At 47.7% G+C, this 25386-nt stretch overlaps 8 protein-coding genes across 8 annotated transcripts; 4 read left to right on the top strand and 4 right to left on the bottom strand.

The window, feature by feature from the left end:
* Positions 1 to 1689: 1689 nt before the first annotated feature.
* TERG_05593 (uncharacterized protein) lies at positions 1690 to 4874 on the top strand (the record flags this gene model as incomplete). The annotated part of the gene is made up of 2 exons (XM_003233671.2): positions 1690 to 2531; positions 2586 to 4874. 2 exons carry the CDS (start codon positions 1690 to 1692, stop codon positions 3760 to 3762), a joined length of 2019 nt encoding a protein of 672 aa, XP_003233719.1. The 3' UTR covers positions 3763 to 4874.
* Positions 4875 to 8115: 3241 nt separating this feature from the next.
* TERG_05594 (uncharacterized protein) lies at positions 8116 to 9594 on the top strand (the record flags this gene model as incomplete). The annotated part of the gene is made up of 1 exon (XM_047748459.1): positions 8116 to 9594. One exon carries the CDS (start codon positions 8116 to 8118, stop codon positions 9592 to 9594), a length of 1479 nt encoding a protein of 492 aa, XP_047604441.1.
* A 341-nt stretch (positions 9595 to 9935) lies between these two features.
* On the top strand, positions 9936 to 11558 carry TERG_05595 (uncharacterized protein; the record flags this gene model as incomplete). The annotated part of the gene is made up of 2 exons (XM_003233673.1): positions 9936 to 10846; positions 10919 to 11558. 2 exons carry the CDS (start codon positions 9936 to 9938, stop codon positions 11556 to 11558), a joined length of 1551 nt encoding a protein of 516 aa, XP_003233721.1.
* Positions 11559 to 12708: 1150 nt separating this feature from the next.
* On the bottom strand, positions 12709 to 15155 carry TERG_05596 (uncharacterized protein; the record flags this gene model as incomplete). The annotated part of the gene is made up of 2 exons (XM_003233674.2): positions 12709 to 13017; positions 13071 to 15155. The coding sequence occupies 2 exons, from the start codon at positions 15153 to 15155 to the stop codon at positions 12709 to 12711; spliced, it is 2394 nt and encodes a 797-aa protein (XP_003233722.2).
* A 1366-nt stretch (positions 15156 to 16521) lies between these two features.
* Positions 16522 to 17184, bottom strand: TERG_12310 (uncharacterized protein; the record flags this gene model as incomplete). Its single annotated transcript, XM_047751286.1, has 1 exon — positions 16522 to 17184. The coding sequence occupies one exon, from the start codon at positions 17182 to 17184 to the stop codon at positions 16522 to 16524; it is 663 nt and encodes a 220-aa protein (XP_047606646.1).
* Positions 17185 to 17418: 234 nt separating this feature from the next.
* TERG_12311 (uncharacterized protein) lies at positions 17419 to 19822 on the bottom strand (the record flags this gene model as incomplete). The annotated part of the gene is made up of 5 exons (XM_003233676.2): positions 17419 to 17777; positions 17952 to 18522; positions 18599 to 18685; positions 18753 to 19406; positions 19487 to 19822. The coding sequence occupies 5 exons, from the start codon at positions 19820 to 19822 to the stop codon at positions 17419 to 17421; spliced, it is 2007 nt and encodes a 668-aa protein (XP_003233724.2).
* A 298-nt stretch (positions 19823 to 20120) lies between these two features.
* On the bottom strand, positions 20121 to 21471 carry TERG_05599 (uncharacterized protein; the record flags this gene model as incomplete). Its single annotated transcript, XM_003233677.1, has 3 exons — positions 20121 to 20520; positions 20577 to 21410; positions 21461 to 21471. 3 exons carry the CDS (start codon positions 21469 to 21471, stop codon positions 20121 to 20123), a joined length of 1245 nt encoding a protein of 414 aa, XP_003233725.1.
* Positions 21472 to 24631: 3160 nt separating this feature from the next.
* Positions 24632 to 25291, top strand: TERG_05601 (uncharacterized protein; the record flags this gene model as incomplete). Its single annotated transcript, XM_003233679.2, has 1 exon — positions 24632 to 25291. One exon carries the CDS (start codon positions 24632 to 24634, stop codon positions 25289 to 25291), a length of 660 nt encoding a protein of 219 aa, XP_003233727.2.
* Between the last annotated feature and the right edge of the window lie 95 nt (positions 25292 to 25386).

The raw sequence follows: 25386 nt of genomic DNA on the forward strand, positions 1-25386 counted from the left end.
CACAAGCCAGGCGACTATCTCGGAATTCCACCTGTGTGGTTCGACTTCCTCCCAGGCAGAGCAGAAACGTCGAAGTTTAAAAAATATTCAAAATTCAGAGGCGCAAAAGAAAAGATCAAATATCTATGTCCACTCCATACAGGGAACATAAAAAAAATAGAAAATAAAAAAGAGGACAGGAGCTAGAGCTGCAAGTATGCCCAAAACCCCAAAAGACAACCCCAATAAGAGGCATCCAATGACAGTCGCTCGCAAAGCTAACGCAGGCCGCTGTTTCGTCGCCTTACTTTTTAGACTTCCGGCGAGGGAACGATGGCTGGTCGATCTGGAACCAGGATGGATTCGCAACGGACTGCCGGTGAGGGTGCATCCCCGTACAATTTAGGCGTCAGTCGACAATCCCCAAGCGTGCCCGTCGCCGCCAGAGCCAGAGAAATGACGATGGATGAGATCGAGGAACATGCTTGAGCTCTTTCTTTCCTTTTTCCGTCTTGCCCATGTATTTTGCATTCCTCAATCGAGAGATGGCATCTTTGGCCTGACAAGAAAAGGGAATATACGCTTGTCCAGTGGACGGGGAACCGTACATCGAGCTCCAGGCACCCGCAAGGGACATGGGAAGCAGCGCAGCGACTGGATCAAACCGCCCATCCGACACACGGACGCACCACACCCTCCAGCTTGATGTTGCTGTAACTTACCAAAGGGTACAGAATCAAACAGCCAGATTATTATCATTACCGCTGGGCAACATTTTTTTTTCGATCTGCTCCTGTTGTCGACGGGTACGAAGGTGGCTCTCTTGCACGAAACCTTTTCCCCCCCGTTCACCACCACCTTCGTTACCTTAGTCAAGGGTCGGGATATCATTGCTCGAACGCCTCGATCGCATCTCCATCGTCAGGGAGGGTCGAGAGTTGATAGGGCAGCCCAGACGGCTTGCGCAGCACCCACGAGTGACCGCGACGGCCGTATTAAAGGACGACGGCCTTCGTCTGACCCTTCTTCACACTCACAAGATACCGACAGAGTCGGATCAAAAGATATATCTTAACTGCCCCCGCTGCCCTGAGCAGATGATCTCTGCTAGATATCAAGCCATCACTAAACAAGCACCACCCACCCGCCGTCACCATAGTGTCTCTTGACCTCAACACGAGCAGGAGAAAAGCAGCAGAAGCAACGAGATCCCCGTCTAACGCTTCTTACTCTTCCATCCCCCCCGCATCAACGTCCCTCCCCCCTCTCTCCCAGGCACGTTGCACAGTGTTCTATCGTTTCTTCTTCTCTTCTTCTTCTCTTCCCTTGCCCACTTCTTGCGCGCGCCATCTTTTTTTTTCTTTGGCCCGTCCACAGAGGGAAAAAAAAAAAGACGAAGGGAGCCAACCGTAACCATCACACACACCGCTTCTTCCCGCAACCAAGGCAGGATATCTTCTTCCGCTTCTGCTCCTTCCTCCTACAACGAACGCTGCCATCCATCACGCTTGAACACTTTATTCTACGACGAGACGATTTAACGACCACGACCCCCTTGATTCTTGCATAGTGTGCCTTTTTGTTTTTTCGATATTTTGATTTTATTCATTTCTTCGACTGTGTACGGCGGGACTTGACGACATTCCCGCCTCCAGTGCGTCTTTTTTTTTTTTTTTTTTACAACACCAACCGATATACACACGCCCCAAGATGGCGAGATTTTCTCTTCCGTCGCCGGCCTTTGACTTCTTCCAGCCTCCTCCAAACCTCGACACAAAGCCCATGTTCGCCAGAGATGAGGAGATGAGTGTACTAGACGACAAGATCCTCGACACCAGTGCTCAAGATATGTCGATGGACAGCTCACGGCGGACGTCCTTTGACCAGGCCACCGACGAGTTCTCGCGGAGAGAGTCGGTATGGTCGGATATGGCTCAGCACCAGACCGACGCACAGTCACGGCATCTATCACAACTATCGACACCACTCTTCGAGCCTGTCAGCAATCCCTTTGTGCGACTAGATGCACCCACAGGAGCCTTCGCCCAGCAACAACATCCACACCACCAGCACCACCAGCAGCAACAACCGATTTGGCCGGTATCTAATGAATCCGGCTCTTGTACCCCTACACCAATCTACGAGAACTTCCCCCAAGAGTTCGATGGCGCCGTTGCCAACCCCTTTACCGGTGGCGCCGTTGGCCAGGTACAGCCAATGTCGTATCAGCAGATGCAATTCAGAGCCTCTCCGCCCTTCGCGGCTCCCAATTCTATTCCCATGTCTCCGCAATCTAGCCAAGGCTGGGTATCAGGCTCATCTGAAGTGCCGGAAGTCCAGTCACGACCTGTCAGAACATCTGGTGGATATCGAAACAGCGCAGCCAGTCTTACCATCCGACGAGACGGAATTCGCAAGAAGAACGCCCGTTTCGATATCCCTGCCGAGCGGACGCTGAGTAATATTGATCTCCTGATCAGCCAGTCAAACGACGAAGACGAGATAAAGGAACTCAAGCAGCAGAAACGTCTTCTTAGGAACAGGCAGGCAGCGTAAGTACTACCCTCCCTATAGGTGCATGAATTACTCTTACTAATATTTTCTAGCCTTGACTCTCGCCAGCGGAAGAAGGTTCACACCGAACAGCTGGAGGAGGACAAACGAAGATCTTCAACTCACATTAATGAGCTCCAGGAGGCACTCCAGGAGATGAAGCTTCGAGAGGCAGAACTCATCAGGGAAAAGAACGAAATGCTCGAGCGCCAGCAACAGTTGCACCAGTTTGTTGAACAGCTCCACATGGAAAAGGAAGAGTTGATCCGCAAGCACACCCTTGAGACAGGCGAGCTCCGCAAGAAGAACACTATTCTTCGAGAACATTTGGAGCGGATAGAGATGAACTCTAGTAACTCCTCTGACCCTGGCTCTGCGGTTCGCAACGACTTTTCCGACTATGGCGGTCTCAACATGGACAACCCTTCATGGGAGTCATTCTCCCTATCGGATGAGTTCAGTCTCGACACCGAACAGCGCCCGCAGCCTCGCAGTCCTACGCCTATACCTGCTCGACATCCATTCACTCTAGACTTCAGCTCCAAGAAGACGGAGAAACAAGCAGAGAAGCCGTTGACCCAGTCCGACTCTGCTTTCAGTTGGAATGCTTTCTACATGTGCCTACTTTTCGGTGCCTTTATTGCCTCCAATAGCACCTCCACGTCGCAGCCCGCCATTCCCGCTCTGTCCGAAGAATATCGCGCAGAGTCAGCAAACGTCTTGCGTGCAGTTCTCGCCTCCGGCTCTCCTGAGGCGAGCTCGGCTAGCATTGTTGGTCCCTTGCCCAGCTCCAGGGCCTTGTTACCCACCACCATCAGCAACAGTGAAATGGCCCAGATCACCTCCGGCCCTGCTGGCGGTGCTGCTACAAATCTTGATGTTTTGCATAACAACCTCGTTGCACCGTCAAAAGAACAGGAAGAGGCCCAGGCCTTTGCCATGACTACCAAGCAATACCAAGCACTCACTACTCTAGGTGATGACGAAATGGGCGAGGACCACGTTGCTCCTCCATCGAACCTGCAGCAGGCCTACGCAGCTATGCGCAATAATGGGCTTCAGAACCGTGCCGCTTTCAAGGGAAATGGAAACCCAGACATCTACTCGCGATCACTAATGTGGGACCGCGTCCCCCAGAAGGTATTACAGGACTTCAACAACATGGTGAGAGAGTGTGCTGGAAAGACTGTCAAGGCCGAGGAGCCTGGCAGGGAGTCCGCCGCCTGTTGATTTCTTTTCAGCAAATCTTCCTTCAACCGACAAATACTTGAGCAAGCCTACGGTATACAATACGGAATATCAACGTTACCAGTGCAATGAATTTTCGGCCAGTAGGTGATACTTCCTCGTCGCACTGCTGACCCTATCGCTCTACGCGGCCCATAATGGATTTATCCATCGCCTATTTCGTTTGTTCTCTCCAATCGCATCTACGTCTTGCATTTTTTCTTTTGGATGAAGGTTCTATGCGCCATGTTTTATTTCTTCCCTCGCGAGTTATGCATCTTTTCTCATTCTTATGGGCCGTCTGTGGATCGGACGGATGGCAGAAAATATTCCTACCATTATTACCTTGTCGAGGGGGACCAGAGTCTCTCCCTCCAGAGACCAGCCGCGAGGCATTCACCGTTTCATACCCGCATTCACACATAGCTAATTGTTTTCGCTGCTTGTTGCTTTCCTTTTCCGCATTTTTTGAGAGGAGGGGTTTTTTTACGGGTTCTTGTTAATGTTTTTTGATGGATTCCATGCTTTCTCATTTACACTTGTTCATTTACTCATTTCTTTTTTTTTTTTTTTATCCTTTTTCTTTTACTTCGCTTTCCCCTTTTGACCTTTTTGATATTTCGCTCCGTTTGCGCGAACAAGCTCCCCAGAGATTTTATCCAAACTTTTATATACAGACCACGACGTCGTCTACTTCCCTTTGTCCACTCACTCTCAAACCACCGCTTCGACAGCAACATACCTTTCATTTGTCTGAACTCTACCCCTTCCCCATCCCTCCTCATCTCCCCTGAGTCTCTCTCCCCATTTCGGTGTATTAGCTCAAGTAACTCCACTCCTCTTTCCGCGCGTTGCTGTCTGTTCGTTCTAGCCTTGTCTCTTCATCCTTGTTTCGCGCATCGGCAGCTTCAAGCTCTCCATTTCACCCCTGAACCTGACCCTTCCCAACTTTCTTCCACTTCCTCTCCCTTTTGACTTCTTGGGAAATATTGAAAATAATCCTTTTTATTTGTTCATCTTCCCCCCCCCCCCCCCTCTTTTTTCTTCGATGTACGAACCCGAGGACACGACCTGACATGACCTTAACGATATGATGTATGAGAGCGAAGAATGATTATCATGAATATGTTTGGTTAATGGCAATGGTAAAAAGCCACGCGTTCAAAATCTAAGCTTGCGTTCGTCCTGAATCTAACCCTCGAAAAAGTATCTGTTTTCTGGTTAAAAAAAAAAAAAAAAAAAAAAAAAGGTCCAGGTGGTAGATGAGGGGAACTCTTCTACTCCTGGCCAATTATTATAGCCATTTATGTAATGAAAACAGCCGAGGGAGCTGTTATGCCAAATACCTGGTCATCCATAACTAGTTATTAGTTTCCAGGTCAGGTCTGCTTTCAAGGTGTTGGTTTGACTCTTCCTCTCATAGCCGTGGGTAACATGCTCTTGTGACAGTTCGGTGTACGAACCCGTCGCATGCGGCATGGGGTTAACGACACTTGTGGCCGGCAGGAGTCCTCTGTAGCGAGTAGAGTTGGGTTAATAAACCCCTGTCCCAGACCCGGCAGCAAGCCAGCAGCGAGTGGGATGAGATTCAGCCACAAGTCATGAGATCAAGGCAGCGACCGGAGACACCGAAGACGAAAGCTGGGTATCATAGTTAAGCAAGGATCATGTCGATTTGAGTATGAGTACATAGGAAGGACCCGGTCGAGCGACAAGAAGATGGCCTTACAGTTGTTATTAAGACTGTCAAGGGAAGTAATACAAGACGAAGACATAAGATGGCCAGCCCCCCTTCTGGCTCGTCATTTGATAAAGACTTACTCCGTAGTTATATACATATTCCATGTTTCCTACCCCGATAGGTAGAAAGCCGGAAGTGACAACCGGAGGGATGTCATGCATGTAGTTAAGAGGAAATCTTTGGCTGGGAGACCAATACTTACTTGATGTGGTCGTTCTTATCATTTTCGCCGCTAAAGGGGCAATTTATTGACAGTAGAGAAGCCAGACACTCCCCTAGTAACTTCTCTACAACCCCTGAGGTTTCTGTGAGCGCGAATGAAGCACTTTCCGGCTTCATGAAGTCCACCATTGATACGTGCTCCATTTGCGAGTAGTCTTTCGACGATTTGTGCCTGGTTCCTATGAGTTGCCTAGTGGAGCAGCCGTCTCACCGTAAAGAGTCGAAATGAAGGTGCCGGGGGTATCTATGGCATTCTGAATGTGTCGATAGAAGAAGTCCTGATACTCAAAGCAGTGTCCTCTAGGCCGCACTGTTGAGCATCTATCCTCGCGCCAGCGTCTAAGTAGCAACTCGATAACTAACTGCTTCGCTGCTCCTGCGGGCGCATGTTGACCCCGGACCGGCAGAAATTCACGCTTGCATATGTGTCTCCAACAGGATGCGGCCTTCAATAGTAAGGTAGTGCTGTATCACGGTCATTCTGTGTTGCCTTTCCAACCCGAAACGTTCATCCATACTTGTTTATAGCGAGCGAGTATGAAATAATTTAGACCTAGGTGGCGTAAGATGCCTTCTTATTTAACACAGCAGACTTTGTCTGACTCTTACGAGATATAGCCGAATGGGGGCCTCCATTTAGTGAATCGTCTTTTATCTTTTTTCTGGAGGCTGCAAGTTCGATTCTTGCAAACGTTTTTTTTTTTTTTATTATTGATGACTAATAACTAGTTTAGCGCCTGAACTGTTCTTTCTTGCTCTTTGGCCCTCCACAGGTCAATCTCTCGTCCTACAAAGTACGCTTATGCCGTCAATACGCCGTCAAGGGCTCTTCTATACTGCCTCTCTCTTCTCTACAAAATTCACAATAGGATCACGAAGCCAATGTCTCAGCACCCAGATTATAGGCAAGAAAAATAGATAAACGGATAGGTGAAAGATCCGGATACATTTTGTGTTCGCTTATGCCGCTGCACCTACATAAGCATCATTTTGGTTAGCTTTCGTTGCCCTTCTCCATGCAAACTGGAGAAACCAGGAATATACCCCTTCTAACCAAGAGATCAGCATCTCATAGTCATTGAATGGTCTTCTCCGTGGAAACAACTCCCACAAGATAGTGATATGTGTTGCTTTATCACTGATCACAGGGAAATACTTGCCTTTAGAGTTTTATCATACCCCTTAACTATTCATACCTAGAGAAGAGAGATTTTTTTTGTTAGCCGGGGCGAAGGTCAAGAAAAAACCACTTCTCTCTCACAGAAGATTAGCGATGTTATCATCGAGTGACCCTTCCCGTGGAGATCAGCATCCTCAGAACACGATACACCTCTCCATTACTGTTCATTGAGAAGTCATACTTGCCTTTTTATTTGGCAATAAAATTCCCTGTTCCGTCGCTTCTGGACATCTCGTCATTCTTCATATGATAGGTCATCGTTAGCAGTGAAAAACAACGGTCAGTCATGCGGTACTAGCAAGGATTTCTCTACCGGACCATACCTTGGACACGGATGATAGAAGTTAACGATGAGAGGAGATGGGTTGGAGGAGGAGGGAAAAAATAAACAGAGAAGAGGAAAAGAAGAGGGTTACGAAGACGGAGACAACAAAAATATACAGTAAAAGGCTCTTCATAGGGAAATCGTGGCCTGTTGCTCGTCCTGGATCGGAAAGGGCAATACACAACTCGGAACTTTTGTTGACATCGGACATTGCTTGCACCTTCCACGCTGAGACACCGATGCGCTTCTCTATGTGAGTCTTTGAATATTTCTTACACACTACAACAAAGTCTGGTTATACCAATTAGTTATACCTAATACTCTCTACAATTGTTTAGGAATACTACTATGGAGCTCCTCAAGGGTGGTTGTCAGCGATTGTCATCGCGAGAGTCGACAGGAAGTCTGGACACGGCAGCACATCGGTTGAAACAACTGTACATATGGTTGGATAACCCTTCCATGCATCGCTTCCTTCATTTTTTTGCCCTTTAAAGACTGATTTAGTACTAAGGCAGGGACAGGCTACCGTTCTTATAACTAGTTAAGGGGCAATTGATGAAATATGGAGATGTGACCTTTATAGATATATATATCCTCGAGTATAAGATGATAGATAAGTAGCTATGATACAGATGCTGAAATTTACAGCCATAATTTTTCTACTCTTTAATGTCTTGTTCTATCTCTTTTCGCCGTTGTATAGTCACGTGATAATGATTTTTTCCAGCTACCTTCAAGAGAAACATTGATGAGCTCTGACAAGCACAGAAGCCGAAGAAAAGCTTTTTGCGCTCCCCCTGTGAGGTGCCAAAATCGATGACGGAGATCATGGTAACTTCAGAACCTTGACATCTTTTGGTATATTATAGGGAAGACCTGCACTTTATGTCGGCCAATGCATATTCGGAGCAAGCTGCCTCATATTTTGCCCTCCCACTGCCGTTGTGGCAGCAGCCTGTGAGCTACCGGACAGCCAAGTACGAACATCTGAAGCAGCGAGGAAGACTTCGAAAGGAACATGACGACGACAACGAAGATTCGGACCAAGAGGGCAGTGATGGATATGAAACAGACAGTGCGATACAAAGCGAGCCTGAGTCGAGGGATAAACAACAGAAGAAACGCCAGTCAAGCCCTAGAATACCACTAGTCCTATCTCCTGGAGAAGCACATCAATATAGGATCTCAGGGCTTCCAACGTATCGTGAGTTGCCAGGTGGTAAATTTCCCCATAAAGCCGATTTGGACGACCATGATTTCCTTGATAGTGATGATGAAGCCGACAGTAACCAAGATGGGGAAAACTCTTTGACCACAAAACGGAAGAGTGCTAAATCTCTAAATAATAGGCAACGAATAGAGGCTGAGCTATCTCGATTGAATCCGCCAATTTATCTAGCAGGTGGTAACCCTGCAAAGAAAAATACACTCCGGCTTCACCATTTGAGCGTTGTGACTGCCATCTTACATCGTTGTCTAATGGAAGGAGACTATCTCCGTGCTGGGAGGGCGCTGGGTCTGATTCTTCGAGATAACTTCGGCGGACACCCGGTAGATGTGAGGAACTCAGGGAGGTGGGCCACTGGAGCAGAGATACTACTACAGACTGGCTCAAATGCCAGTAAACCAGCAGATGCGAGCAACAGGAACCATGCAACTGACGGTGATAGAGCATGGTTTACAAGGGAAGGGTTTCAGCGAGCCAAGGAATACTACGAAAGGTTGATTATCCAATATCAGTATCGTAAGGCAGCGCCGAACGCGCTAAGTCCATTACATTTCTATCCAGCCATGTTTGGGTTATGGATATCAGTATCCCAAGAGGAGAGCCGCCTGGCTAGGGAAGCTGGGGAGCCGACTCGTAGCCCTGGTGCGTCTGTTGTCGACAGCAATGATTATGCAGACCCTGATACAAGAATGGAGGAATACACAGAGAGGGATGAGAAGTCGTTGGATGATAAAAAGGCCACCATTGACGCTTGTTTTAAAGAACTCAAAGATGCTCAGCAGATTGCAAGACAGATGGATGATTTGCTCGTTTCTCCTCCTTTCTCGGATAGCCACGAATTGCTTAGGCTGCGTGGAATGGTATCTCAGTGGATAGGTGACCTTTACCTATCTTCAGTCTTACCTAATGGCGACGAGTCTGGTTTGGCTGGTATGAAGGATGACGATGAAGGCGAAGACAGTTTTCAGGATGATGGTGGTGGTAGTGGAAATGCACATCTGGATGCCAAGATACTGAGGATCGAAATCGATGCGGCCAAGGAGAAAAGGCTTGCGGAGTTCGAGAAAGCAAAGTCATTTTTCAACAAAGCGCAGGCTAGATTTGAACGGAACCAAAGCTCTGTTGTTACCTTGTAAACGCATCCGATATGAAAATTGAGTCATGCAGTGACACGCTGTATAAGCGCGTTAGTTAATTAACATACTTCACTGCCCAACTGCCCATAGCTATCTCAACAATCCAACTGGTATCGACTTTTATAATTACTATTATCTTACTTGTATTGCCTCAAGATATAGTTGGAAATAAGGCCCATCATGTGACAAACCTAAAATGTACCTCACTTGAGCTTAATTTCAACATCACGGGGACATCAAATCAACGATCAATAACACACCACCCTGGGTTTATATTGAATCTTGACGTCGAAGAATATTAAGACACCGAGCTTGAAATATAATACACTTATCCCAGAGTCATGAGAGTCAGTGATTTTGTCCAAGGGGGCAGGGATTCAAATGGGATAGAGAAGAGGCTCCCAAAGCTAGTTCAAAATTCCAGAGAGCGCCAAGTTGAGCTGGCCAAAATAAAGCTACCGCCCGCTCCGTTGGGTGGATTACATGGGTTGAACCGTCCTTCTGTTATCAAGGAGCACAGAAATTCACATCCAGAAAACACAACGTCCCATGGACTACCTAGCAAGGTACCACAAGAGGTTAATACTGCAAATCAAGAACCCGGGGACATTTTTGATACCGACCTTGAGGGTGTTGATGATTCTACTACCACCTTTAGCGTCTTGCGGAACACAGACGCGGGATCTGTTGCGGGGAATCCTTATTATGCACATGAAGATACCAGTCGCCCAGGCACGGCTGTGGCCCAAAAAACCGGTGGTTATAAGTCTATCGCCGAGAGAATCAAAGAGCTTGACTCTGACGAAGAGGGGAATATACAAGGGACAAATGACCATAACCAAGCACATCAGGGACAAGAAGAATTTATAGAACAGGCAGGAGATGACCATCGAGAGCATGGTTCCGGCTGGGAGGTCAACAATGCCCATTCCACGAAGGAAACGCTAAGCTGGCAAAAGATTGAGGCAATCCTAAGAGAAGATAGTTCTTCACCAAACAGAAATGTGGAAAGAGAAGGAACCTTTCACCCAAACTCTCAAAATTTCTATCAAGCTCCGATTGCCAGGGACAGTCACTTAAATGGAACTCCATTAACAACCCAACCTCCGCCCAACAACCACTTCGAAGTCCCTAAAATCTCCCACAGGCCGGTAGCCCAAAGGCTTTCAACAAGAAATAGGTTTGCGGCACGGCCTCATTTTGCTGCGCCTGACCCATATTCCGGTCATGCTGAGGAGCCAAATCAAGAAGTGTGAGTGTAATTTTCATTTCTTATGACTGACTTTTATTTTAATCCAGTCACATCTAATATCAATCTATATAGTGAGGAGAATTTGGCGGACCAGCAACTGCATCATTCTGTAGATGACCAGTCCTCGGCTCATAACCGGGGAGCCTTTGATACAGCAACCGATCTCAGCGCTGTGGACTACTCCGATGATGATGGGTTTGAAGAAATGGCCCGTCATGAAGAACATATCTCCCTACACTCACCCCATCTCTCTACAGTGTCAGCTATTTCATCCAAGCGTCCTTACTCAAACTTTATATCCGACTATCCACCTAACATCCTGGAAACAAAAGCATTCTCAGATCTCCAGGCGGAGAGCTTTGACTTTAGTCCAACCCCTGTCCAGCCCCTCTTTCAGCATGACGCACAGCTATCACTAAAAGACAAGCTCCTCCGCCTAAAAAATTTGACAGATGATCAACGTCGTGTATTCTTTTCGTCCGTGACTATATCAGAGTGGGAAAAATGTGGAGATTTGCTGGTTGACGAATTTTGTCAAATGTTACAGAAATCCAAAGAAGTCCGCCAAACCAGACGGGATGTGGCCGCTATTTTCGAAGCAGAAATCAAGAGACGCCATGATGCTGTTGAAGCTGAGGGAAATGCCATTAAGGATCGTCTTGAAGATATGAAAGCTGGAGGATTGGGTGTTCTAAAGCGGCAAATCCCTTGATATCATCGGGGCTCTCTGACTCATGGCTTTCGTATGCGACACACCAGCTTGTTACAGTATTTCAGGGCGTTACTTTGCAGAGTTAGGAGTTCAGTATTATCGGCGCAGTTAACTATTTCCTAACACTTTCAGGGCGGTTCTATTGCATTATTGATATTCTTCTATTATATTATATACCCACTCAACGCTCGTCAAGCACGAGGACTTGAAGCATGTTTTATCTCTTTAATTCTCTACCATATTCCACGAAAATTTTTTCTCCTCGAGTCAAATAATAACTACTTACTGGGATTATGACATTATTCTAAGCACTATGGAAAACAACAAAATATACGGGTTTTTTGCGAGCTTGGGTTGAGAGGAATACTTGTCGAATTCAAGAAGTACGTCAAGTAATTTATGATTTCATAAATAGGTGTAAATATAGGTATGAAAGAATTCATAAAGGAGCTGAAAGGGAGAGAAATGCATTAAATAAGCCCACCAGTCCATCCATCCTTTCCCAACCATGATCCGATTTATTATTATGAGCTTCATCCCATATCCCACGATCCCTTTTGCTGTATGATCCCTCAGATAAACGCCGGATAAAGCTTGCTGTAGGGCAAAAGGAGACAAGAAAGCAACAAACGCGCAAGTTTTAGACGTATGCGATAAACGAGATAATTGAATGGGCAGAAACAGGCTTTGAGGCTGAAGAAGTATCACATTCACATATTAAGAAAGGGGAAAGGGGCGCTGCGAAGGAATAATATGCAAGAAGTGGAGGAGAAACAATAAAAAATAAATAAAGCAAGGGGTGAAATAGATACAGACCAACGGTAAAAGGTTGGCGCCGAAAGGTATCTTCTGCGGGCAAGGCATAAAAGAATACAAAGGGGAATAGAATTATGACGTATTCATGACCCCAGGTCATGATATTAAAGATGGATTCTCCTTGAAAGAACGCAAGGCGTCGCCATTGATGGGAAAAACCGCTGTGCGAGTAGTATGGGTAAAGTATCTCGATAGCAAGGATAGGGTTAGGAGGCCGACACAGCCTCACTACCAGTATCATTGCTGGAGTTAGAGACACCCTCACCTCGGCACAAAGGACAGGAATTTCGCCCCGTTGTCAGCCACTAGTTAAGAGACGAATTAGCATTTAATTCTATAGCATTAGTAAATGAGAGCCTACCTCATCAATGCACTCGCGGTGGTAGACGTGTTTGCATTTATTCAATATTCTCACTTCCTCGGCAGCCTCATAGTCACATAAACATATGAGACAACGATCATTCTCAGCTATTGGAACGTTCTCCCGAGTTTCTTCGCCGATTATTTCTGCAACCAGAGCCCCGGAGTACTCTACAAGACGATATAGACCGCCTGCGGAAGCTATTTCGTCCTGTGTTGCAACAGGAGGCTTGGCTGGGCCCAGTAAGGATGACAAGAGTATCATGTCCTCATATGTCGGGTTCTAGAATTGTGCATTAGTCCACGTTCATTTACAGAGAAAAGGGGTGAACATACATCTGTGAACAGACTGGGCGCAGCAAATGCTGGGTGATTCTCAGCCAGATTGGTTCCAACAACATAAATTAACCAGCTTCGGCCTGCAGATGGAGAAGGATCATCAGGTTCTACTACTCCATTTCTTCGCGCAGCACCGGAGCCCAGCCCACGATGGCGAGCAGCCTCTGAATCGCTTCTACGGCGCTGTCTTGCAGGGTTAAAGCCCATTGGGTGTTCTTCCAACGGGTCACCCGACTCTCCAATCCCATCCTCATTGAGCTGTGGAAGAATAGCTGATGCAGATGAAGGCCGTCTGCTTGGGGTGTTGACGGCGGACGACACCCTCGATAAGCCCGCTTCTGCTGGCGTTGATGGAGGAGGGTTTGGACCTTGGGGACTGTCAGAGAGAATAGTCGGGAGCGAGCTGGCTAAATCACTCGAGGATCCAACATCGGAGGGTCGCCGGGAAGAATTCTGAGACCTGAAATGACGCTGGCTGTCGTAGTTTGCTGGGAAAGTGCTGCCTCCAACTGAATAACGTCGGGGGGAGAATCTTGAACGGCCATCTGAGCGTCGTAAAAAGTTACTGCTGCCTCTATCGTTGCGGAGGAAGTTACCTGGAGCAAGAAGCGGTAGTCGGAGGAGAGATTCTACATTTAGGCGGTTGTTGGTGGTAGCGTCTCCCGTAGCTCCGTTTGCGGGTGGTACAGCTCTCACACCAACAACAACTAAGGTGAGCAAACGTCGTTCTTGATGCCCGTCTGTCGAGCCTTGTCCGTCAACATCCATCTGGTCGGTATTGTTCTCACTTCCTTCACCAAAGTTTTGCTGTGGTGAAGGGCTGTCCTGGTTTACGAATCTGAACACCCTTAAGAAGTTCACATGGGGAACGTTTGGATCGTGGGGAGCATCAAGGTTACTTATAGTTTCCTGGTTAGCTGATGCCTGCTGTAAGCCGCTCATGAGGGATTCCAAAGGACCGTCAAAGCCATCTGCTCCAACAGATTGAATGCTAGGTACCGCTGGACTTGTATTCCCGGAAAGCTGCGCAGCGATGGCCGTTGCAGCAAGTTGTAGGACGCGGGAGAGCGGCGTTTGCTCCTCTCGCCTTAGTAACCTTGTTGCTCGAGATCGGATTGTCGAATGTCTCTGGTTGAAAGTATTGTGGTGACTAGAGGTCGGACTTGAGCCAGATCTGGGCCTTGACCCCGAATCATCAGGTTCATGAGCGTCGTCAATATCCATATCGATATCCATATTCGGCTCGGTGCTGCTAGGAAGGTTTAGTGGGCTGTCAGAATCGTCAGAGAGCCCAGCACGGGAGGGTCGTGTTGGAGCAGGCGAGGTTGCCTGGCTTGGATAAGCCGTAGTCGAGTTCTGATTAAACATATGTGATATTGGGGCAGATATTGAATGTCGGACGTGGCTCAACCTTGTTCGATACCTCCAGGATAGACGGGAGGAGTCTGTATTTCGGGCGCGGGACGGGTTCTCGAAGAAAGTTGGGTTGGGCGGAGAATCAGGTAACAAAGCCGACTCCCCTCTTGGGAGGGCATATGGCCCGCGAATCGATCGCCTCCGCGCTATTCCCCGGGTACTAAGGGTTCTGAATGATGGAAGATGTGGCGTAGGCTGCGGTGAGTCTGATCGTGCCGAGCTCCTGGACAAGAGGCCATCTCGGTGCGCTCTTCCTTCTGCTGGAGTCTCCTCCCCGCTGTTGAGCAGGTTTCTCAAGACGGAGTTTGGAAGTATTCTCGTACCCAGACGAGACATCCGAGACTGCCTGCTGTTGCCTGAGGCGCTGCTGCTTCGAGTAACAGACCCAGCGGGTGCTGGGAACTCCTCCAAGGAGCCATCCGGAACCCACGAGTAAGTGTTGCTCCGAGGTTCATGTCGACTGTTATCCGGGGAGCGTGCCCAGGAAGGGACATGTGTGCTATTTCTCATTCTCTCGCGCATAGAAGTCGGTGGAGTTGGAAAGCCATTACTACTACTATTATTATTGTTGCTGGTGCTGCCGAGGCTGCCGTAACTGTATCGTGGCTGGTCTCTGTCGTTCGTAGTTCCTGGCGATGTTCTTTGAGAAGAGCCCACCTGCCCCATATCGGCTGGAAGGTGGTTTTATGGTGTTGAGGGCAGATTAGAGAAGCATGTCTAGAGTGCCCGGATGCTTCCTATTAGCAAGCGGTCTAACCTAGTAGGAGAGTCAGCGATACAGTCAACCATCAAGCCGGCCTATTTATCACGTATCCCAAAGAAAGTGAGAGTCCCCAGGCTAACTGTCAAGCCGCTGGAGAGCTGATGATCCCCAAGACTGCAGCAGACAGGGCCCTGAGAGGGGTGAACCTGGGGTTAACTTACTTGAAACAATGCTCTGAATGAAGCGGTAAAGCCCCTTCTGGCCGTCCAGACAGCCCTTCCAAGGGTCCCCGCTAAAGAACCGTCACCGAGAGGCCTCTGTCGCGTGTGATGGAGGCGGCAGCAACGCTGTCTAGTCGTACGTTGAGCAAGGTGAGGGCGAGAGAGAGCGTGTGTATGCAGGAGGCAGAACGAGCATGAAAAAGAGAAGAAGCTGAAGTTGTTGTCGCCGAAAGCAAAAAAAAGCGTCATAACCCGCCCGTCGGACGACAGCGACCACTTGCGCAGCTTTTCTTTCTTCCTCCCAAACAACGATAACGACGACAACAACAACAACCGCAACAATTAGCAACAACAGCCAGTTAACTACTACGGTTACAACTGCTGCTATCACGAGATGGATACCACCGCATCCGGCATATTCATGCTCCAGGACCCTTCAGAGAGCCGCGACATTTGCAGGTTTGGTGCTCGCTCGCTAGCCAGACCTTGAGCAAGCCACTGACAGAATACAGGCCAGCTTGAGCGCAGAGGAAGCCAGCCGGCATCGCATCCAGAGAAGCCAAGGGTTAATCCAGATGTTACTACTGGTCCTCGGATAGATGGCCTCCCTTCCATTACACCGAGCTTCAAGAGAGGCTGCCGTGGCAGAAGTTTAGACAGCTGTCTGCTGATTTGATTGGCCTTGGAGGGTGCGCCTCTTGCACACATAACCAAACTCCGGCGGCTACCGAAACTTGTTTTAAGGGGACACTCAGTTATGAGCCTGAGCTGTTGGATAGCATGCTCAAAACCGTACTACTTAGTCGGCCTATTGCTATCTTGAAATACACCAAACTTTCGGCTGAAAGGTGCCAATCAACTGGCAATGCTACCCTTTCCGCATCCCAGTAGCTTATTCTACTGATCGACTTCTATGTCGTCCATTCCGTGCTTCTTTATTCCGGGTAATAAATTGGAGTAAACTTTTACTCTATTCCTTACTGTGCTGATAAACAAGTGTCAAATTTGTTTATTTATTTCCATTCTAAGTCTCAAATATATTACAACATTTACTTATATACATATACCCATTTTCCGCCTGATTAAATATGCTACAATACTGCTTAAATTATGGCAGATGAAAGGAATGCCCTGCTCGCGACTCCATGAAGGGTTCGGCGGGCCAGCCCTGAACCGTACAGCCATCATCTATATGGTCTCCAGACAGAACCAATGTATGTTCCAGCAAGCACGCATCAACCCCCACTGATGCCCCCGACAACAGCCTTGACTTGGTTTTGAGAACGCTCCGGCTTCCTACTTGCAACGGGTGAAGCTCAAAATCTCCCCTGGTGTTTAGATGGCCCACCAAACTGGCATGGTCAATAGTAACTCGGTTTCCTAAAGTCACCAGGTCAGGCTCCGTCATAAGTAGATCTGCCTCACCGCTGGCTGCTAATGCGAAGTCAGCACCTATTTTGTCCCCAAGTGCTCGGTAGTAATGAACCATATATGCTGTCCCAGTCAGTAAAACCATCGCATTCATACGCCCAGAATACCCGGTGAAAATTCTCTCGATAGTGAGTAGAATCTGCCAGCGCTGGCAGTAACTGCTTCGGTCCCATGGATAAAATCCTTCCTGTCGCCGTCCAAGAATCATCCACTTGGCAGCTATTTTGATTTCCATGGCTATAGCGGCCTGCATCAGAGTCACCACTCCTACAACCACGGTGAACGCTGCATAAAATATGAAAGGCCTCCACCAGTGTCGTCCAGCCATCATATGATTCATCTATACCAACCGAGAGACAACCAGTAAACCTGTAAGGATACTGGAAGCGGAGTACACGGCCCCAATAGCTGCGGCCAGGGTAGAGTATGCGACAATCGGTCCGATCCTGAGCACATAGTAGCTTGCCTGTCTATTGTAAAAGGCTCGTCCAAACGGCGATATCGTATCACTGTCTTCATTTTTCAGATCCAATTTATCCAAATTTTCTTGGCTTTGGTTTCGAGGAGAATTGTTCTAGGGAAATTGTATCACATCCCCATGCTTGCTTCCAGTCCAGGTTGTATTGTCTGGGTATGAGCCGTTTCGACGTAGCAGCGCCCCTGACCCAATTGTTGTTCGTTTTCCAACCATAACCCCAGGAAGAGCAACAACATGGTCTCCCACAAATGCTCCATCCCCGATGACTATGCGATCCCTCCCTACCCCGTCAGAGGTAACAAAAGTAGATCGGGATCCGAATACGACATCATTACCAATCTCCAGGAGATCGTAATCCTGGACCATTGCAATTCCGGTGCCTGGCCAGTAAACTCGTTTACCAACACGTCCACCGAGCATTCTCACTGCAATAGAGACGAGTTCATAGTGTGTCCCTATAATACGAGTCAACCGAGATATGTCTCCTCGTGGGAGAATGGAATCCAACACGGCGCTTCAGATCATCTTTCTCTGGGAACGCAGATTGTGTGGACCAGGTCGTGGTCGACCACAGGCTAAGTCTAATCCCCGCTTAACAAGGTATACAGCAAGGAACCAAGCGAACGGACCGACAACAGCTCCTGTGAGTATCACTAGAGCATAATACCCAATACGTGATGGGCTCACAAACCAGAGTACCTGTTGACGGAGCATGTCATTTTCAACTTGTCGGTATTTCATAACCACAGGGAAGAAGGCTACTATTGCTGGTAATCGAGAGACGAAGGATACTAGCAAAGACAGCAATCCCACAACTAATACATACCAAATCCAGTGTGGCTGTGGGATTTGTGCAGAAGCTAGCTCGCGATTTGACTCTTGCGCGTCCTCCATTTCCCAGCTAGATGTATTTGGGCCTAAACAAGTTCCCTGGGGGAGGTCTGTGTCAGAGGCAATGACTGCCTTGAGGCCCACGGTACAGTCCGCGCCGATGCGAATTGGCTGTAGTAGCATAGAAGTATTCCGCTCTGCAGAAAAGGGGCGACATGAACAGTCATCGAGCACGACGTTATCACCGATTTCAATTAGGTCGTACTCCCCAAGGGAAGCCTGCGGATGAATGCGAACATTGCGGCCAATACGAGCTCCTAGAGCGCGGTAGTATAAGACTCGAGTGAAGCCAAAGTGGCCAAATATGCCCTATTCATAGTTGAATAGTCAGGAAATGCTCGCGGGTCTTTAGCATAGTAGTACTAGTATCACAAGAGCAGCCTACCTTTCCACACACCTGTAGAACCTTTTGGGTCAACCACCACCGAGAATGATACGGTCCCCACATGGGATATACCAGCCCGGTATCGACCTATAAGCAGCCATTTGAATGCAATACCCAGTAGAGGAGAGAAAACATGCATCACTTGTCGGGATACCACCCCGGATAAAAGGATGAGGAAAAGCCGACCAATAACAGAGTCACGGATTCGCCAGCGGAAAGTTTGAATTAGAATATACACAAACATAGACCATCGCAGCGTTTGTAGTGTTGGGGAGAATACACCTAGGGGTATCAAGTTGAGTAGAAGGATGGCTGGGTTGGTGGAGCTGTATGTCTCTAAGCAACCAGGGAGATCTTCCGACTTCTTCTCTTCAGCTTTCGGCCGGGCCATGGCCTCTTCGACGACGATACTTACTTCAGAGACTGTACTATGCCGAAAGAGTACGTCACTAGCAAGTCGAACACTGAATTCTTGACGAATTCGAGAGACAAGGCGTCCAGCCGTTAAGCTATCCCCTCCAGCTAGAAAGAAGTCCGTAGTAGGAGTCACATCACCTAGAGTCAATCGCAGAGCATCGGCAAAGAGACCGCAAACCCTTTGTTCGGTAGGTGAAATGGAAGATAGGGCCTGAGAGCGAATTATAGCATCTACGGCAGCTTCATCGATCGTGTCTCCGGAGTTTACGGGTGCAGGCCCGTCAACGATCCTGATACTACTAGGAACAAGGTATCCATCAACGAGAATGCGAAGACGTCTGAATATCTCATGAGGAAGTAGTTGAGACGGAATGTCACTAAACAAGACAGCCTGAAGGTACCCATTATTGGGATTGTCCGGATCAAAACATCCGATATCCCAGAGATCTCGAAAAGATGTGCTTTCGTTACCTCAGGCTGTACAGCACATCTCCTTTGATCAATTAAGATGTCTAACGGAGTTTCTGGTTGAGGGCAAATTGCTTCGTAGTGACAATCGGACGGCAAGGTATCGTCTGTAAGTGTCTCTAGGCCTAATCGGCGACTGAGTTGTATGCGGCGGAGTTTGTTGTGAGTTTTTGGGACATTGTCCATATAGACTAGGATTGTAGGCCATTTAGGCTGGTCTAGACGGTCTTTTAACGCTTCATGTATTTGCCGGAGATCAGGTCTTTTGCATCCGGCAGGAGTCACAGTCACGGCGCCGACAACTTCCTGTAATACATCGTGGGATGTAGAGAACGCCATGGTTTCTGTCACGCGGCCGAAGATAATAGACGAGGGATCCTTTGAGGCTGAAAATGATAGCATCCTCTACTTCCAGTGGAGAAATTATTTCCCCTCCGCGATTAATGACTTCTTTGCTTCTCCCAGTGATGTAGAGGTATCCTACCTCATCAATACGGCCAAGGTCGCCTGTATCAAACCATCCAGCTGTATCAAAAGCGCTTCTATCAATACCAGTGGGCGTTAAATATCCGTTGAAGACAGGAAGTCCTCTCACACAAATCCTCCCTGTTGAACCACTAGGAACGCAGGACGGTCGTTATATATCCAGGATGGCAAGATCAGGGCCTGCTGGGAGGCCTGACGCCCCAACTCGAGTGAGATCATAGTCCAGCGGTGGCGCCGCAATAGGAGCACATTCTGTCATTCCATAACTCGGTAAAACAACACACCCGGATGTAGAATGGAGCTGCTCTGCAAGGGTTGGAGGAAGGCCACCACCTGCATTACAGATGAATTTGATAGAGCTTTTGTGAACACACTCCTGACAGTTCTCTGCTTCAGCCAATATCATATGGTGCATGGTTGGTGTTGCATAGTACCATGTCGGGCACCACTTCTCAACAGCGTCCCAAAAGAAACTAGGGTCGAAAGTAGGGCAGCATATTGTAGTCCCTCCCGCAAATACTGGAGCCCACAAGCTTCGTACCATTCCACCGCTAAAGAGTGTTAGTGATCATTCTGACTGTTTTACAATATCATAATTATAACTCACACATGGTGTAAAGGCATCATGTTAAGACAGGATGAAGTATCTTGTAAACCCAGGCTGTCCATCGTGAAAATAATGCTAGCCAGTAGGTTGAATGTAGTGATTGGCACTAACTTTTTGGTACCGCTCGTTCCGCTGGTAAAGAGAATTATAGCGAGATCATCTGGGCCATTAGGCCTCAAACGAGCAATGGTTGAAGAGCTAGCATCGGCCCAACGGGATACGCGAAAGATCAGGTTGTCTTGGGGTTTGACGATGAAGGTAGCAATTTCTGACTCAATTCGAAACTTTGGTACATCTGCTTCAAGCATGAGAACCGCATCGGCCTCTACAGCCTTGATATCCATCTTCAGCTGTTCCGCTGTCACAGCCTTTGACATTGGCACCAGTGTATAGCGATTTGCTACCGCAAGGACTGCAAGAGCCAACAAAGGACCGTTGGGCAAGATAACCATGACTCGAGGTTTTCTGCTAGCAGAGCAAGCAAGGCCCAAGTCGAAGTGTTTGACGAATTCATGAAGCACGGCATGGGATATCTCTTGATTTGCTTCAGTGTCGTTTAGTGCAGGCCGTAGAGACTTATGGTGTAAGGGATCTTCCATATGCTGAGCGAAGTGCTTTAATCTAAGCTTCAGTAGGTCTATTGTGGTGTTCCATTCTGAATCACTGCCATCCCGAACAGCCACCGGCAAGCCCTTCCAGAGACTTTGGTAACTGCGAATGAGGTCTCCAAACGGCCATGGTCCATTCTCTTTATTTAACAAAGCCAGAAGATGACCGATAGCGTCCTCTGGTTCTTGCGTACAATTGTCCCGCAGCAAGCGCTGCAGTCTTAATCTGTATGATATGTTAGAATGTCATCGTTCCAAAGATGTAGGATAACATACCGGTCATCCATGGCCTCATGGAAATTGGAAATACAGAGAATCGACCTAGAGCCTTTGAAGAATACGGGCCATTTTTTATAAGAGGGTTGGGGAGAATATATGATAGCTCATGCTCCCCGAATCTCTGGCTAGGAAGCAACAACCCCAGGGTCGGCATACAAGTGGCTGAAGCTCTGAATCCATACGAGACTTAATCTGATCGCTCCGATCCCACTTTTAAGGAGCCCTTACTTTTCTGATTGTATTCAGGTTAACTTCCTAACAGGGATCCAGGATAATACTCTTTGACTAGGCTTCGATTGGGTTTGGTTTTGATTGTACCTCCATGGCTCAGAACATAGTATACTTCCCGACTGTGTAGTTAGCTAGGTTGAATGGGCGAAATGGTGAGCATGATATCATTTTTGTTAGTAGTGTTTAGCTTATAGGGAAAATAACCATTTTAGCAGATTGCCAACAGCTTGCCGGTGCACCAGAATTCTTCCAAAGGTATGTAAAGTGCATGGATACTGGAAACAGGGGCAATGCAAACACAGGAATCTACTGAGACCAAGGGACACGTCTTCGGACCCCCTATTCGGTACATCAGTGGCCTCATGATTCCAACTGAAGGGCACCGTGCTGTAAGGTGATACTTGAACGCGGAAAACTTCGAGGTCACATAAAGATTCCGCATTCCGCCAACATGACACTCCGGACATGCTTGGCAAGCGGCGCCACTAGTCTGATACAAAATGCTAGTTATATAACAACGTTGCAACCGTAAGTCTGAACTGATTTTAAAGCAGATTTAGATCCATTTGGAGTTGCCGGTTGTCACTTCTTTCCCGCGTTCCAGTGATATCGGCGGGGATCGCTTGTAGCTGCTTGTTGGTGGTATCATAAGTTTACCCCTGCTTAACACTTAGCTCAAACACCCAGGGCCTAGTCAGAAAAACCAAACTAGCTTACTCGTTATTTATATCCCACGTGCTTGGCAGATTTTTTTTCCCAGTACGTAGTTGGGTAGAACGCTGTGAGGGAGTAGAGGCAAATGAGTTCGTGTCCAACATGAGTATCGATATGTGGTTGCAATAGAAAAGACACAGATAATCCGTAAACAGTGCACGTTAGATTATCGGGGCGAAGGTGAAATACCATCGAGGTGGAAGAGCCAAGCCTCGGGTGATATCAAGCTTCTGCTAAGCTCATGAAGCAAAGCTGATCAAGAGTCTGGCAGCTGGGATTGGGACGCATTGAGCACCCTTTCCCCCGAAGCTCTCCCTCCTTGATGCTAGGAAAGAGAGCAGTGAATCATATTTCTGCGACTAAGGAGTTAAGGAGAACTCCGCCTAGCGCCATCTTATAGGATTCCAAGACAGAGCATTCGGCACTGGAAGCATCTGGTGCGATTTAAAGGCCAAACGCTAACTAGGTATCGTATCCCAGTGATCGCAGGTTGATTGGCCTTAGTTCTTCGCCGACTTCTCTTCCTTAGCCGCCGATGGGTCATGTCCCTTTGATAATCTGTGTAGCAGCATGATTCGTTTCATCGAAACCCGTGTTTCTTTTCAAGTTGCATTTGTTTTGCTTATGCCACGTCTAGCCACATCCCGGCTGCAGCGCCCGCGGAACGGGAAAGTAGAGAGTGTACATGCATTCCGTGGTTCCTGAGGTTTGATGTTGAGTGTTGTTGTTTAGCGCGACGTTGAAACTGGGTTTGAGAGCCCCCTTTTTTAACTAGTGCGGCGGCTAACTAACTCGTTATTAGCTAAGAAAGGCGTGGCTTTTTTGCCGCGGCTATTCCCGAACGTTCAAACCACAGAGAAGTCGAAGCAGGAGATGTACTGAGTGCGAATGAGTGATAGCAGGAGATACCCAGAGCCTTCTAAGAGAAGGGACTCTCCATGCCCGGATGATATTTGCTACCTTAATTACAGCTTATATGAGTCATGAGCCCAAATGCAGAGCCAGAACCACCCGCTGAAACCATGCCCTTACATGAGCCGAGGAAGAATCGCAGCCGACTCAGAGTGACTGCGGTTCTCGTCTCTCTCCTTGTAAGTATCTGACCGTCCATCACCTAGAATGGCTCCCAGTGGCTCCCTGTCCTAGGTGGCTTTTTATAGAGAATGGTATTAGCTAACTTATGCAATACCAAGTCGACGCTTTTCATCTCGGCCCTAAATGTCACTATTGTTGCTACTACTATACCCACTATTACTGCCGATCTTCATTCTGCCGCAGGATACTCTTGGGTAGGCGGTGCATTTACTCTGGGAAACACAGCCTTCTTGGCTGTGTGGGCCAAGTTATCAGATATCTGGGGCCGGAAGCCTATCCTTCTCACGCTTGTCGCACTCTACTTCTGCAGTTCCATCGTCTGTGCAACCTCCAAGTCTATAGGAATGCTTATTGCAGGTCGTGCATTGCAAGGCATGACCTGTGGAGGCATAACGCCGCTGGTCATGATCACCATCTCAGATATATTCAGTATGAGGTACGTTTGCTTACTTTTCACGGAATCAACGACCCACTGTGGTCTAAGTCAATGATGGCTCAGCTAATAGTAGATACAGGCAAAGAGCGCTATATCTTGGATTTCTACAGGCAATTTGGGCAGTTGCTGGAGGTGTTGGCCCTGTCCTTGGTGGCGCATTAACCCAGTACATATCGTGGAGGTGGATATTCTGGATCAACCTTCCAGTGGCTGGGACATCTTTCATCCTATTGTTATTCTTTCTGGACGTCCATAATCCCCGAACTCCTTTTATAGAAGGTATCAAAGCGGTTGATTGGTTTGGAAGTATTGCCATTATCGGAGCCCTCTCAATGCCATTACTGGGATTAAACTTTGGTGGAGAGTTATTCCCCTGGGACTCACCTAGAGTTATATTTCTAATTGTCTCTGGATGCGCAATGCTTGGAATCTTTGTTTTTAGCCAGGCACGGCTATCAAAGTATCCTCTAATGCCGTTGAAACTATTTCAACGCAAGTCCAATGTCGCCTGTGTCATAATTGGGTTTACACAGTTATTTGTAAGATGCACCCTAAGTATCAATCCTGCGTGCACAATTGATTTAACTATCTTTGCCTATTAGGGAGTCCAAGCGACTGAATTCTATCTTCCTCTATTTTTCCAAACTATATGGGAGGCTTCCCCCACTCGATCTGGTGTGCTTATACTTCCCATGACAATTACTGAGAGTGTCACTGGAATCATATGCGGTTTGATAATTCATCGTACTGGTCGATATATCGAAATTATTCGAGCAGGCACCGTTCTGTTTGCTCTTGGTATTGGACTACATATTGATTTTAGTGAAACGTCATCCCTTGCCGAAATTGCTGGTATAGAAACTATTGCAGGAATTAGCGCAGGGATGCTCTTCGATCCCCCATTACTGGCACTTCAAGCTATGGTATCTCAAGACGACACAGCAACTGCGACTGCAACGTTTAACTTGCACCAGAACATAGGCTCTTTCATGGCTACTGTTCTAGGCGGTGTTCTTTTCCAGAATGGTATGCGAATGAGAACTCAAGGTCTGAACAACGCAGGCTTGCCTGAAACTGTTGTTGAGCAGCTCTCTGGTGATGCTGCCGCTGCCAATGTGGATGTTATTAAGAAAATTTCAGACCTGACTCAGAAACTTGTGGTAAAAAGGGCTTTCGCATCCAGCCTTCGGTATATCTGGATTCTAGCCGCATGTTTAGCTGCATGCGGTGCTTTTGCGAGTCTCTTAATCTCGAAGCAAGTTCTTAATACAGAACATGTTGAGACAGAAACAGGTATTAGGAAAAATGAGCCGGTCACAGTTGAACTGTCTACGCTCCAAGCTACCAATTGACGAGTTGACTATACCCTAAATTAGGGCAACCCCCCGAAGATATCCAGCGAAAGAACTTCACTCCACCAGTTGGAAATATACGCGACTATGGATAA

The sequence above is a fragment of the Trichophyton rubrum genome (assembly GCF_000151425.1).
Source record: "Trichophyton rubrum CBS 118892 genomic scaffold supercont2.6, whole genome shotgun sequence".
Classification (NCBI taxonomy): domain Eukaryota; kingdom Fungi; phylum Ascomycota; class Eurotiomycetes; order Onygenales; family Arthrodermataceae; genus Trichophyton; species Trichophyton rubrum.